Source organism: Lepisosteus oculatus, chromosome 3 (genome assembly GCF_040954835.1).
Source record: "Lepisosteus oculatus isolate fLepOcu1 chromosome 3, fLepOcu1.hap2, whole genome shotgun sequence".
Classification (NCBI taxonomy): Eukaryota; Metazoa; Chordata; class Actinopteri; order Semionotiformes; family Lepisosteidae; genus Lepisosteus; species Lepisosteus oculatus.
In genome coordinates, this window is record NC_090698.1 from 47,357,230 (window position 1) to 47,368,933 (window position 11,704).

Here is an 11,704-nt window from a genome sequence, read left to right on the forward strand (position 1 = left end):
GAAGCTTGGGATCAGAGTGCAGGGGCAGCCATCGTGCAGCACCCCTGGAGCAGTTGGGGTTAAGGACCTTGCTCAGGGGCTCCAGTGGAGTAGGATTCCTCTGCCAGCCACAGGATTTGAACCGGCAAACTTCCAGCCACAGCCGCAGATCCATAGCCACAGTGCAACCGCTCCGCCCACTTAATTTTTTACTGCTCTTGAGTTGTTGCAGTACCAAAAAATAATTTGTTTGTGCTTCCAGGATTAATTTTGCTTTAACTCTTTGGATCTGTATTGTGCTTCAAGTAACATGATTTTATAATTATACTTTTATATATTAATTTTATTTGCCACTAATTCATTATCCATCTCATCCCATTCTGCTTCTTTTAAGCTCCGACTCATTATGTTAATGAGTGATTTTGTTCAATCAAGTAAACATTTGATTTCGACTTCTACAAATTACAACCTACAACTTGTACTAGTTATGAACAGACAATATCCCTTATATTTTGTAATAGTGCTACCTTTAAAAGAAATGAAGAATAAGAAGAAGTACAGTATAATATTCCTTATTCCTACAGGAAGAACAGTCAAGGATAAAAGCAGGTTAAGACCTCACAAGTGTAGAGGGGACTGTGAGATCATGGATCGGTGCAGTGGCTGCAGTAACACTGATTCTGTGCCGAACTGCGGCCTTGTATACCTGTAACGTATATTCTGATGTCCTTGATTCTCCTAGATTAAATTCCTGCACCTGAATGTTCTTTTTCATGTAAAGTGCTAAACATCACTCCATTTCCATCTTTCCAGGCTCTCCACAACACTAATGTGGGTACTAATGTTGTTTCTTCACCCTCACTATCAGCCATGTTTCTGTGATGACAGTTGCATCCTAATCACCCACCAATGTAGCATCTCTGAATATTGCCTTCTGAATATTGCTTCTCGTGGGCTAGTATTTATAAACATTATACAGTATATAAAGGCACCTGGTACACTGGTTTGTTTTCTCTTTGGGTTCCTATGTGATATAACATCTGCTGTTTGCGGATGATTTCATCCTCCTTGCTTCTTCTGACTAGAATCTCAGACTGGAAAGGTTTGTAGCCAAGTATGCTGCAGTCATGATGAGAGGGTAGTACCTATAAAACTGAGGACATGGTTCTCTTGGAGAAAATAGTGGCTTGCTCTCTCCAGTTGAGGAGGGTACAGCTGCCCCAAGTGAAGCAAGTACCTCAGGGACTTGCTCACGAGTGGGGGGTAGAGGGGATCGTGAGACTGTGGATCAGAGCAGCAGCTTCAGTATTGCTAACGCTGTACTTGCGGCCATGAAGGGGGAGCTGAGTTTGCAGATGAAGCTCAGTTTTCCAGTCCATGGTCACAGGCTTTGTAGTAGTGACCGTAAGCACCAGCCAAACATTTAACTTGTAATAATTTAAACATGCTGTAGTATTTAAAAGGAGGATAAGAATGATGTATCCACACTCACACGGGGGAGGAAATAAATCTCTTCGCTTATCAATTAAGTGTATAGGCCAGATTTGAAAATGCTTTATTTTTGCCAAGATGATAAGAGCAACAAAACAGCAAGTTGGCAAGCCAAATTAATTCAGTCTCAAGCAGGAGAAGCTAAGGAGGATCACAAAATTCTAATTGAAACACTATTGAAAAATGTTGTCAGAACAATTCAGATACAGAGGGAATGTTTCATTATTGAAGTAGAGCAAATTGTCATTGGAAAAATACATTAATGTATTGCACCTCTGTACAGATCTGTTGAAACATCAGATTCGGAGGGAATTTTAACTAAATTGTGGCAACAGTAATTTGTAAGATAAAGATGCCAATTTAACTAAATCAAATTCTCTTTGTATTGGCAAGGTTAATTAAAAGGGAAAAAGTATTCAATATAAAGGGTACTGAGATGCTTATTTACCTTTATGTCCCAACTGCAACCTCAGATTTTTAAGTTTTACAGATAAGAAATATGATGGGTACTTTACCGTAACAAAATACAGTATATCCGATGTGCTGGTTTATGCTCCAGTCATTAACAAATATAAAAGAATAGTTCTAAAATGCCAGGAAATGTATTTTGCTGCAAGAAAGTACCCAGCAAAGCAAAAACACTGTTAAATAGGACTTCAGAGAAACATTTTCACAAAGAGAAAAGCAAGACTTGTCAGTTTCATAGCCTTTAATAACAATAAGGATATAACTTTAAAACAAGTTTCAGTCACAAAAGCATGAATTATTTCAATTTATTATTTTTATTAAATAAATAATAAATACTGCACTTTGTCCATAATTTATTTCTGTAACAACAAGGAATGTATCTGTCCAGACACACCATGTGGAATTGTCCTTATTCCAACACAGACTTTCAAAAGTAAGGTGTTCTTACGTTCACAGCTAGGCAGCACAAGACTGCCTTGTCAGAAATTGACCACAATCTAGCCCTGGTGGGATGTTTTCACAGTTTTAAGTCTATTTTGCTCTACAGAGAGCTACGTGATATTACCCTGCTTTGTTGATGCATATGTTACAAGCTGCAAGACTAAATTATCCAGAATTCCAAGTCAAGATCAACAAAGCAAGATTTTCTACAATAAAATTTAAATAAAAAAGTCCATCTGGATCCAGCCCAGCATTCTTCTCAAAAAGGATTGGTTGGATGTTTCGTACCTCCGTCCTTTTAAATCACTTCCAGCCCGCCAAACTGTCAACATACAAGTACATCCACTGAAAACGCTTGCCAAAGCCCCACTGATTAGAAATCCACCCTTTTTCATTCTTGCAAAGTCCCTCAGAGTTCTCAGACTTTAGTTACATCTTTGCAGAAGCATATTTAAGGCATATTCCATTCTGTTGCGAAGATCAGATGAGCATCCTGACATGAGCAAGGTGGTCAGCCTGAAGGTGGTAGAGACACGCTCCTCATTGATGTATGTCAGCAGATATTCCTCATTCTGGTTGCAAATTATGATCTTTGTGTGGTCGTGGTAGAAATTTACCTTTAAAAAAAAAAGAGAAAACTCAATTAGTTAATGTTACAAACATGGCTGTTTCTCTTATTAAGCTAATGCTTTCCCCCCCCCCCCAATTCTGGCTCCAAACTGCTTGGTCCCACTGTTCTGGACCAGAATGCTGATATTACACCTCATCCATCGCTAGAAGAGTAATTAGCATTTATTTACCTGGAATGTGCCGTCGTTGAAAAGCATCATCAATGCACGATCCGATTTCAACCACTGAAGAAGGTACAGCCTGGGTTTGCGCATATCAGTTACACTAGGCAAATCCCCACCCTATTAAGGAGGAAAAAAGGAAAAAATAAATAAACCAAAGTAAGTACCTCATAGTTTACATTAGATCACAATAGCACACAGCTGTGTTAAATCCTTGTAAAAAGTAACTTACATCCATGAGGTTTTCCTCCATGTAGTGTGCAAAGTACTTCAGAATGGTCACTTGGCTGATGAACTGCTCTGGGGCATCCACTGTAGAGAAGACTGAGCACTGACCAAGCTCAGCATAGTAGTGGATAGTCCTAACAAAGATAAGATGAGGAAACTCCATCAGAACATTAAACCTTTTGGAAGACAATTGATCTAAAAAATAATAGCAAATCATCATTTTGTTGATTTTACAAGCAGGTGCTTACTTCTTGTCGGAGAGCAGGCTCATGTGGGTCCCATTGTTGAAGAGAACGCCAACGGTGTTGTCTGAAAGCTGATAACCAAAGCCATACTTGTTGGAATAATCCACCCATTTCGTCACCCACTGGAAGGTGCTGTTAATATTCTCATTTGGAATGCTCTCAGCTGAAACAACACAGGAAACCAAATTAGCACCCTCTGGAAACAAAATCCTTTTTACCTACTTAGTAAAACCCCTACCCCCAGCATCCTTCTGCCTTTTAGGACTATCCATTTCCTGTATACTAAAATCTCTTTATCTCACAGGACAAATTATATCCTTTCCCATAGCATGCCTAAAAAAATCCCTCACAACATCGGAAAACACCTACGCAGAAACAGCCCCTCCCTTCTATTTGTCTTAGATCCTCACTGATTAAACCTTACCTTCTGGCATGTTTTCAAGACAGCCCCTCAAAACTCTGGCAACAGTATCGGCAACACTCCCCATTGTGCTGTCTTCAAGACCTGCAATATAACCCCACAGTTAAAATCAACTCTTAAAAAAAAAAATCAGGATTGCAGACAGAAACAGTAACTCAAACAAAGCAGCTAGTCTGCCGAGAAAGCCACTATGAGCAATTGTATACAGTAAGTAAATCTGTTAACTTACATTCGCTACTGCTGCTACAGCTCCCAAGGGTTCCTCTCACAATCATGCGAATTGTGTCTCGGATCTGCTGTTTGTTCTCTTTCACCAATACTATTGGCTTCCCAGCAGGGGCAATTGGAGGCTTGGTGTCCTGTAGGGCCAACCAGAAAACAATTGTCAAGTTACAAACACACAAAACCCCCAACTTTAGACTTGTCAACATAAAAAAAAACATAGATAATGTAAACATGAACTTTAAGGAGAATTTATCTTTCCCTAATCCATTTTCTTATCTTGACTAGGTAAGTGTAAGAAGTCTCACCTCCACTTGTTTGCAGGGCTGGTGGCTGATAGAGGTCTTTTTCAGGTCGTGACGAAGTTTGTACATCTCATCCTCTTCTTTGGTTAATTTATCTGTACCAACAGGAACAAACCGATAGAAACTATTGGTAAACATGCATACACTTTGCTTTACATAACCAGTGTTCCTGCCCATCTGTAAATAGTGCAACCTAGTTGTACAGCCAGGAAAATTGCCATTACACCAGAACGTAGATCAAAGGTCAAAGCACGCAGACTACATTGTCTGCTTAATAAATTAATTTTTACCCAAATCATTCAAGTTGAAATTAGCAATGCAGGAGCCCAAAATGGAAGCTAAATCAATAAACTGGGTACATGCCTGTAGCAGTATCCCTTCTCCGCTGCACAACATTTGGGTGGAGGAATTACTCTATATTTAAAAAATGTAGACTCTCCCTGGCAATGAGACTGGATACTTACTGAGATTTTCGTAGTACTTGGCTTTCTCCTTTTTCCCTCCAAACAGTGCAGCGGCTGCCTTCTTGAAGAAATTCTTGGCAGGGCTTGATAAGTGGAAATCTGGAGCAGAGTGGCAACAGCTAGGGGATAGCCTTTCTGGAGTAAATCCCTGTAATTGAAAAAAGAGAACCAGAGAAAATATTAAAGAATGAAACTGCTTATGGGCCGAGAGTCATTTATTACTAAAAAATAAATGAAAGGTGTGTGATGCTAAAATCAATGCATAGAAACTTGGCATGGCATACATTATAAGTAATATATGCCAGGGTATGCATATTGGTTTTGCTTTTTTGTTCTAATCATTTTCTAATATTTGGAAGCATAAAAAAAAATTCACAAACCTGTGAGAAAAAGTCATGTCTAATGATGTCATCTAAATGAGGTCGGTCATCTGGATTCTTTGACAGCATGCTGGCTATTAGCTGCTTGGCAGAGACTGACAGGGAAGAAGGCAGCAGATACCTTGCTTCTCTTATACATCTGTAGGTCTCTTTCAGGTTAGTGGTTTCAAACGGGGGCCTTCCAAGTAGCATGGTGTACCTGTTGAAATGAACACAACAGTCAATTACCAGCACATGAAAAGATTTTAAAAACATGTCAAATATTTTAGCCTTCTCTTAGTTAAAGAAAAGAGTTATTAACATCCATAACTAAAACCCACGCAAATTTACAAACAGACCAAGTACTTTTACAAAGGGTAATATCCAAGGCAACGGATGCAAACTATAGCCAGAGATTGACAACACATGCAGCAGAATACACATGCCAGCAAAATGTGAGGCTTACATTACACAGCCTAGGGCCCAGACATCCGATTCACAGCCATGTCCCTGCTTGTTCAGGACCTCTGGAGATAGGTAGTTTGGCGTTCCACAGATTGTTCTGCAAAACCAGGGAGGTGCAAGTTTAGTTTCAGATCCCTACTTACATTACCGAACAGATTTCAATGAGCTCCAGCTAAAACATACCTCCTCCTGTTTTCAAGGGGTTCCAATTTCGCTGCAAGGCCAAAATCTCCAACTTTAAGATCCATTGATTCATTGATAAAAAAGTTGCCTATAAAAGAAGAATAGGTTAAATTATTTTTGGTCTATGCTTTCAGAACAACCATAATCATTACAAAGTGTTGCCAAGTGTTCAGACATTTAGTCCTTTCTAGTTTACATACAGTACAAACATACCCAATTTTAAGTCTCTGTGCAGGATTTCTTGCTCGTGAAGGTACTTCAGTCCCGAGACGATCTGCCTGAGATAGTATCTCACTTCTGGCTCAGTCAACACCTTTCGGGCTTTTAGAATATGAGCTAAAGACTGCATGCAACAAAAAAAAAAAGATACTTAGCACTGTAGATATGATTAACAAATTAGAGTCAGGTATTTTAATACAGGTGACAAGCTGAGCTCGCTAAACAAGAAAACACAAACCAGCTACCTATATACTCTCAGCATAGTCAGTTCTCATGTAGGGTTCTCATTGAGGCGCATTATTTATAACTGCAGAAAATGCTATTTCCTAATCACGAAATGCTTCTATCCAAACCAGTTTCATAAGGTAAAAATTCGTTATTGCATAGTTTAAGCAGTCGTATTGTGTAAATCAAATTGCTATTAACCAAACCAAAGTGAAAATGATTAAATGACTCTTACCCTTCTGCTGCAGTATTCCAGTAAGATGTAGATGTTCTCTTTGTCCTCAAAGTGGTGGAAGAAGTGAACGATGTGCCTGTGGTGCAGAATTCTGTGCAGCTCGATTTCTCTGTCAATCTATAAAATCAAAGGAATTGCATATACTGTATATTTTTCGCTTATCTTACTCTTGTCTAGAAATGTTAAGAGAGAAACCATGCGCTTTAAAATATCAGGTTTCTTTTCGTTTTACATACCTTTTCCCTCTGGTGTGGTTTGGAAACGCGCGTGTGAGGGATGATTTTCGCAGCATACACTTTGTTGGTGGATAGGTCTGTCAGTTCGTAGCATTTGGCAAAACCTCCCTGTAAAGATGCACAATAAAAAAAAGCTTCAGGCAAGTTACAAAATTTAACGCAAAGCCAAGCTTATTCCTGCTTCTTTACAAAATAACCTAACTTAAAAGAATGCACATGAAAACCTATGTACAATACATTCAATATATATAAATCGCATAATTTCCAGACAGAATGAAACATGTCCATGTACAATAAAACTCCAAAATAGTGTTATTTTTCCAGTCCAAGGAAAATCCCCAAAAATAAGGACACTCTAACTTCCAGTGGTTTCTAGTCTGCCTCAATTACCTTTCCCAAAACTTTCCCCCGGCAGTAACATTTGCCGGTGGTGTGGTCTGTTATGATCCGTGACATCTCAGGAGCTACGTGGCTGTGGTCCTCCGATTTCTTTCTTTTAAACTCGCATGATTTGCTGAGCGTCTGCTCGGACATCTTGCCGTTATTCGCCGGCTGGTAAGTGATTGATCTTAGTATATCCATTCCGAAACAATCCTTAATGCTCTCCTCACAAGTGTGGTGGGAAAGAGCGAGCAGATCATTTTTATAACCAAACGGTCCGCCCCCTTCTCCGGCTTTCCAACGTCACATGGTTGGAGTTTCTCTATGGAGGTCGTGTTTCTGTGCTGTGACTTACTTATTGGCTCATGATGCCAGAAGAAAGGAATCTCACCTACGTCTATGCGAAAGCTTGTACAGGCTCGAGAAACATGTGCAGAGGAACATGTCCTAACCAAAGCAACAGTGACATGAATGTATAGCTTAGCACAATTCTCCGGTTTAAACGTTATAGCTACAAAACTCCAGAAAAAATCCGAATTGTGAAGAGAATCGGTGATTTTAATATTTATACGATCCAAAACATTTGTTAAAGTATATTCAATTAGTATTCTTTTTTATAACATTTCCCTTACAGAAAGTGTTCAAATGAACCGCTAAATAGCGTTACTAGTAACAGATAATAACTGAATTATTGTTTATTATCATTGAAATATTAACTTTCTAATGGAAGACTATTTCGATCTGAATTTCACGCTAATCTGTGGAATTCAAATTGAAACAGTTACGAGTAAACATCTTCTTACGGGCTTGGCGTGCTTAGTTTGAAAAACATTGCAATACAATGTGAATTAAAGGTGCTATATAAACAATATAAACAATGGCTAAAACAAAACGTCTGAACGAAAACAAAAAGAGAAATGAAATAGTGCCGCCCTCAAGTGGTAAATATTGAACATTACAACTTCAACGTACTGCAGTTCGTTCACCTCATGTATTCTGAATAACAAGGTCCACATTCATTCTGCTATCTGTAATTACAGCAAAATTCAATTTTGAAATAAAGATAATCGAAGCTTGTTTTATGTAATAGATCAAATCATTCTCTTGTAGTACCAAAACTGAAAGTGATGTTACTTCGAGGGTTTTGGTAATTTCAAACCAAAACCCTCGAAGGCCAAGAGGTGAAATAATGGAACTTGTTATATTGTTATATTGCTGCGCCATGTAATTTTAAACACGGTGACGCCACCACATGGTAGGACCCAGGAACTGCGGAAATACTATTGCTGTCAGCACCATAAGACTTCGAACCAGGACCCTTTCTAGGCTTCACGTGATTGCTCAGCTTTAATAAAATCATGTTTTTCCTAGTCATTTTTTGGCTGCCCCTCGTGGTCAAGGATGACTGCTCCAATATGGGATCTGCACACTTTTGGCAGATGGAGCAGGTGTTGTCTTGGGAGATGTTTAGGTATGAGATGCCTGTGCCTGACACCTTTTAATATGGAAAAATAATTGCCTACCATCTTTACATCCGGACAAAGCACGATATTGATCCACTTACATGGTGACCAAGATGATTGGTGGGAATCCTACAGCTGTAGCCTTCATACACCAGAACTACTATTCTGCCATAGTAAACTTGATACACAAAACTTTGTTTGCAGAGTATTGAGGATGCAGGAATCTTTGGACTTTGGAACCATAACTTTCATATACAGTAACAGTTAATCCAAAGAACCATCATTGGGTGTGCAGTTATGCGTTTTCATATATTTTAAAACCTGCTGTAAATTTAAGTCTTCAACAATTAAGCTTACTGAGTTTTAATTGTTTACCAAAGACAAACATCTAAACTTGCAACCCAGTATACAGTATTTAGAATTAGATAAGTCTTTCTGCATCTTTTTTCTTACACTGTTTATACACAAATATATTTTCTGACACTGGAAAAAACCCTGCGTCTAAACATAAAACAAAGTCTGACGAGTTGGTGGCAAAAACCACAAAGCTGTAAGAGGAAATGCATACGAGCAGAAAGGGATCACTTGTTCCTATCAAGAACATATTATATTGCAACTTGACCTTGACTCCACAACCATTTCTTTAAGACATCAATTCAGAAGATTTCTACTCAGGTAAAAAGTTCTTGGTGTGTTGTTTATTTTGCAATTGTCTGATTTTTCTTTAATGGAATCTTAAACAAGTTTCATGTACTTTAGATTTTCTTTTCATCATTTTAAAATTTATCATAGATTATTTCCTGTTACTATTAAGCTGTTCACAGTTTTACTGCTGCACAAATTATTTACTGCATACTGCATGATAGACAGAAGGACACTGCTGATTTTTGTTCTGCTGAATCCAATCAGAACTTTTCTGAAAGTAACCTTTCATGGTGCTATTTTCCACTTTCTTCCAAACAATATATTAACAGTACCATCGATTAAAATTAGGAAATAGATGGAGAACTGAAATTTGATTATTCCATGTTTTAAGATAAATTCATGCTGAAAAGCAAAAAGAAAGAAGGAAAAAAAGAGAAAGAGAAAAAGAAAGAACAGCTTTTCAGCTGTGAGTCAAATCTGTATATAATATCTTGTAGGATATACATTATACTGTGTATTTTATATATTTACAGTATAATGTAATATACTACACATTACAGTTTACTGAAAATAATACACATTATTACATAATAATACACATTAAATAATACACATTATTTTCACTGAGATAAATGGACAGAGGCTACTGAACATTTTCAGTATTTTTCATCTGATGGATAACCTAGTGATACAAGATTCAAAAGAATGGTTCATCTTCCATTCCATCTAGAAGTGTTCAAAGAAAATGGTTATATGGTTTCAAAGAATGTAAAGCTGGTGACAAAGCTCAGCACTAATGAAAAATAGTGAAATGAATAGTTTATTATTTATTTGAACTGAATGGCAAATCTTTTAACTTTTACTGCATAACAAAATTTTGGGGACTGGTAAAATTATGTTGCCTGTCATCTACCGAGTTAGTCTCCTACTCCCCCCAAGACCCTGAATTGAACAAATTCAATAGAAAGTGGATGATTGTTAAAATGATATTAGTTTGCTCACTTGAAATAAACTTAATTAGTTACACCGTGCATTCGTGAAACTATACCAGTGATACATTTTAAAGTGTAAATCTATAGTCTCTTCAGAAAACTTCTTTAAGATCCTTTATTAATATCATAAAGATCAACAAGGATAGATCTATAATATGCATTAGGCACTAATATTGTAATTGAAAGTAGTTTTGATTATTAACCAATCAGAATTTTCTAAAGTAATTGCAGGGAAAATGTTAGTTTGCTGTGTTAAATTATTACGCTTTGAAATTTTCTATTTACACTTATTTGTGCAGTTATATACCTGCTCAAATGCATTTTTGCATTGCAACCGGAACCTTAGATAACAATATCCTCTTTTAGCTTCCCTTTCCCCTTTATTTTCACACAGATCTTTCTTCATGACAACCCAAGTTGCTCTCTAGAAGGCAAAGTCAGCAGCATATCTGGGGGCACTTATTCCTCGAAGACTGATGTCTGCAGGGAGTGACTCGATCTGGCAACAACATTAAACAAAAAATAAAGACTCAGATTCAAGGAGCCGTACTAAATTAAAGGCCCATCTGCTGTAAAATAAAATCGGAATATAGCCTTATGCGGTAAATTAAAAGTTCATTAAGTGCTGTAGCAGTTCAAGTAAATTCATATTCCATAGTTTCCAAGTCTGAGGTGGTCACAATTCATACGTATTGAAACAGCAATGTCAAACTGCACTTCTTTGGAGAAATGTGGGCAAGGGTGTTGTCCAGAAAAAGTCTCTGTTTGCTGTGGCCTGATTTTCCAGTGGTGCAGATGCTATCATGGACAGAGGGCTAACATTTCGAGAGACTTAGAAAAAGTAATGGAAAAAAAACATTACCGAATGAAAGCCTCCCCAGAGCCAAAATCCTACGAAGTAAGACCTCAGTCATCTCACTCTGTGTCAGGACCTGTTGGTGTTCTCACTTATTCTTCCGATTCTCTCTCGGGAAGCGCCCCCAAGCAGAGTCTTTATGAGAACATTCATATTCAGAAACAAATGGATCAGAGTCAGAAGAATACAGGAGGCTATGCACAGCATGACGAGCCTGAAGACGTTTACATTGAGTGCAATACAGCTGTGGAACACCATATTTATGGGAATGATGCATCCAACCTGTATTATAACTATGAGGGACCTACTGATAATAAAGAGCCTCACAATGAAGAGGGAGATGACGTTTACATTTTCCCAGATAATGTACTTGGCAGGAACTGAACAGAA

The 11,704-nt window shown here is 37.9% G+C and overlaps 1 protein-coding gene across 1 annotated transcript; it reads right to left on the reverse strand.

Moving 5' to 3' along the window:
- Positions 1-2,161: 2,161 nt before the first annotated feature.
- On the reverse strand, positions 2,162-7,606 carry plk2b (polo-like kinase 2b (Drosophila)). Its single transcript, XM_006626808.3, has 15 exons — positions 7,368-7,606; positions 6,978-7,085; positions 6,742-6,858; positions 6,276-6,405; positions 6,063-6,150; positions 5,881-5,976; positions 5,436-5,634; positions 5,056-5,203; positions 4,595-4,686; positions 4,294-4,423; positions 4,068-4,148; positions 3,647-3,806; positions 3,403-3,532; positions 3,180-3,290; positions 2,162-2,996 (listed from the first exon to the last, which is right to left on the reverse strand). The coding sequence occupies exons 1-15, from the start codon at positions 7,557-7,559 to the stop codon at positions 2,805-2,807; spliced, it is 1,974 nt and encodes a 657-aa protein (XP_006626871.1). The 5' UTR covers positions 7,560-7,606; the 3' UTR covers positions 2,162-2,804.
- Between the last annotated feature and the right edge of the window lie 4,098 nt (positions 7,607-11,704).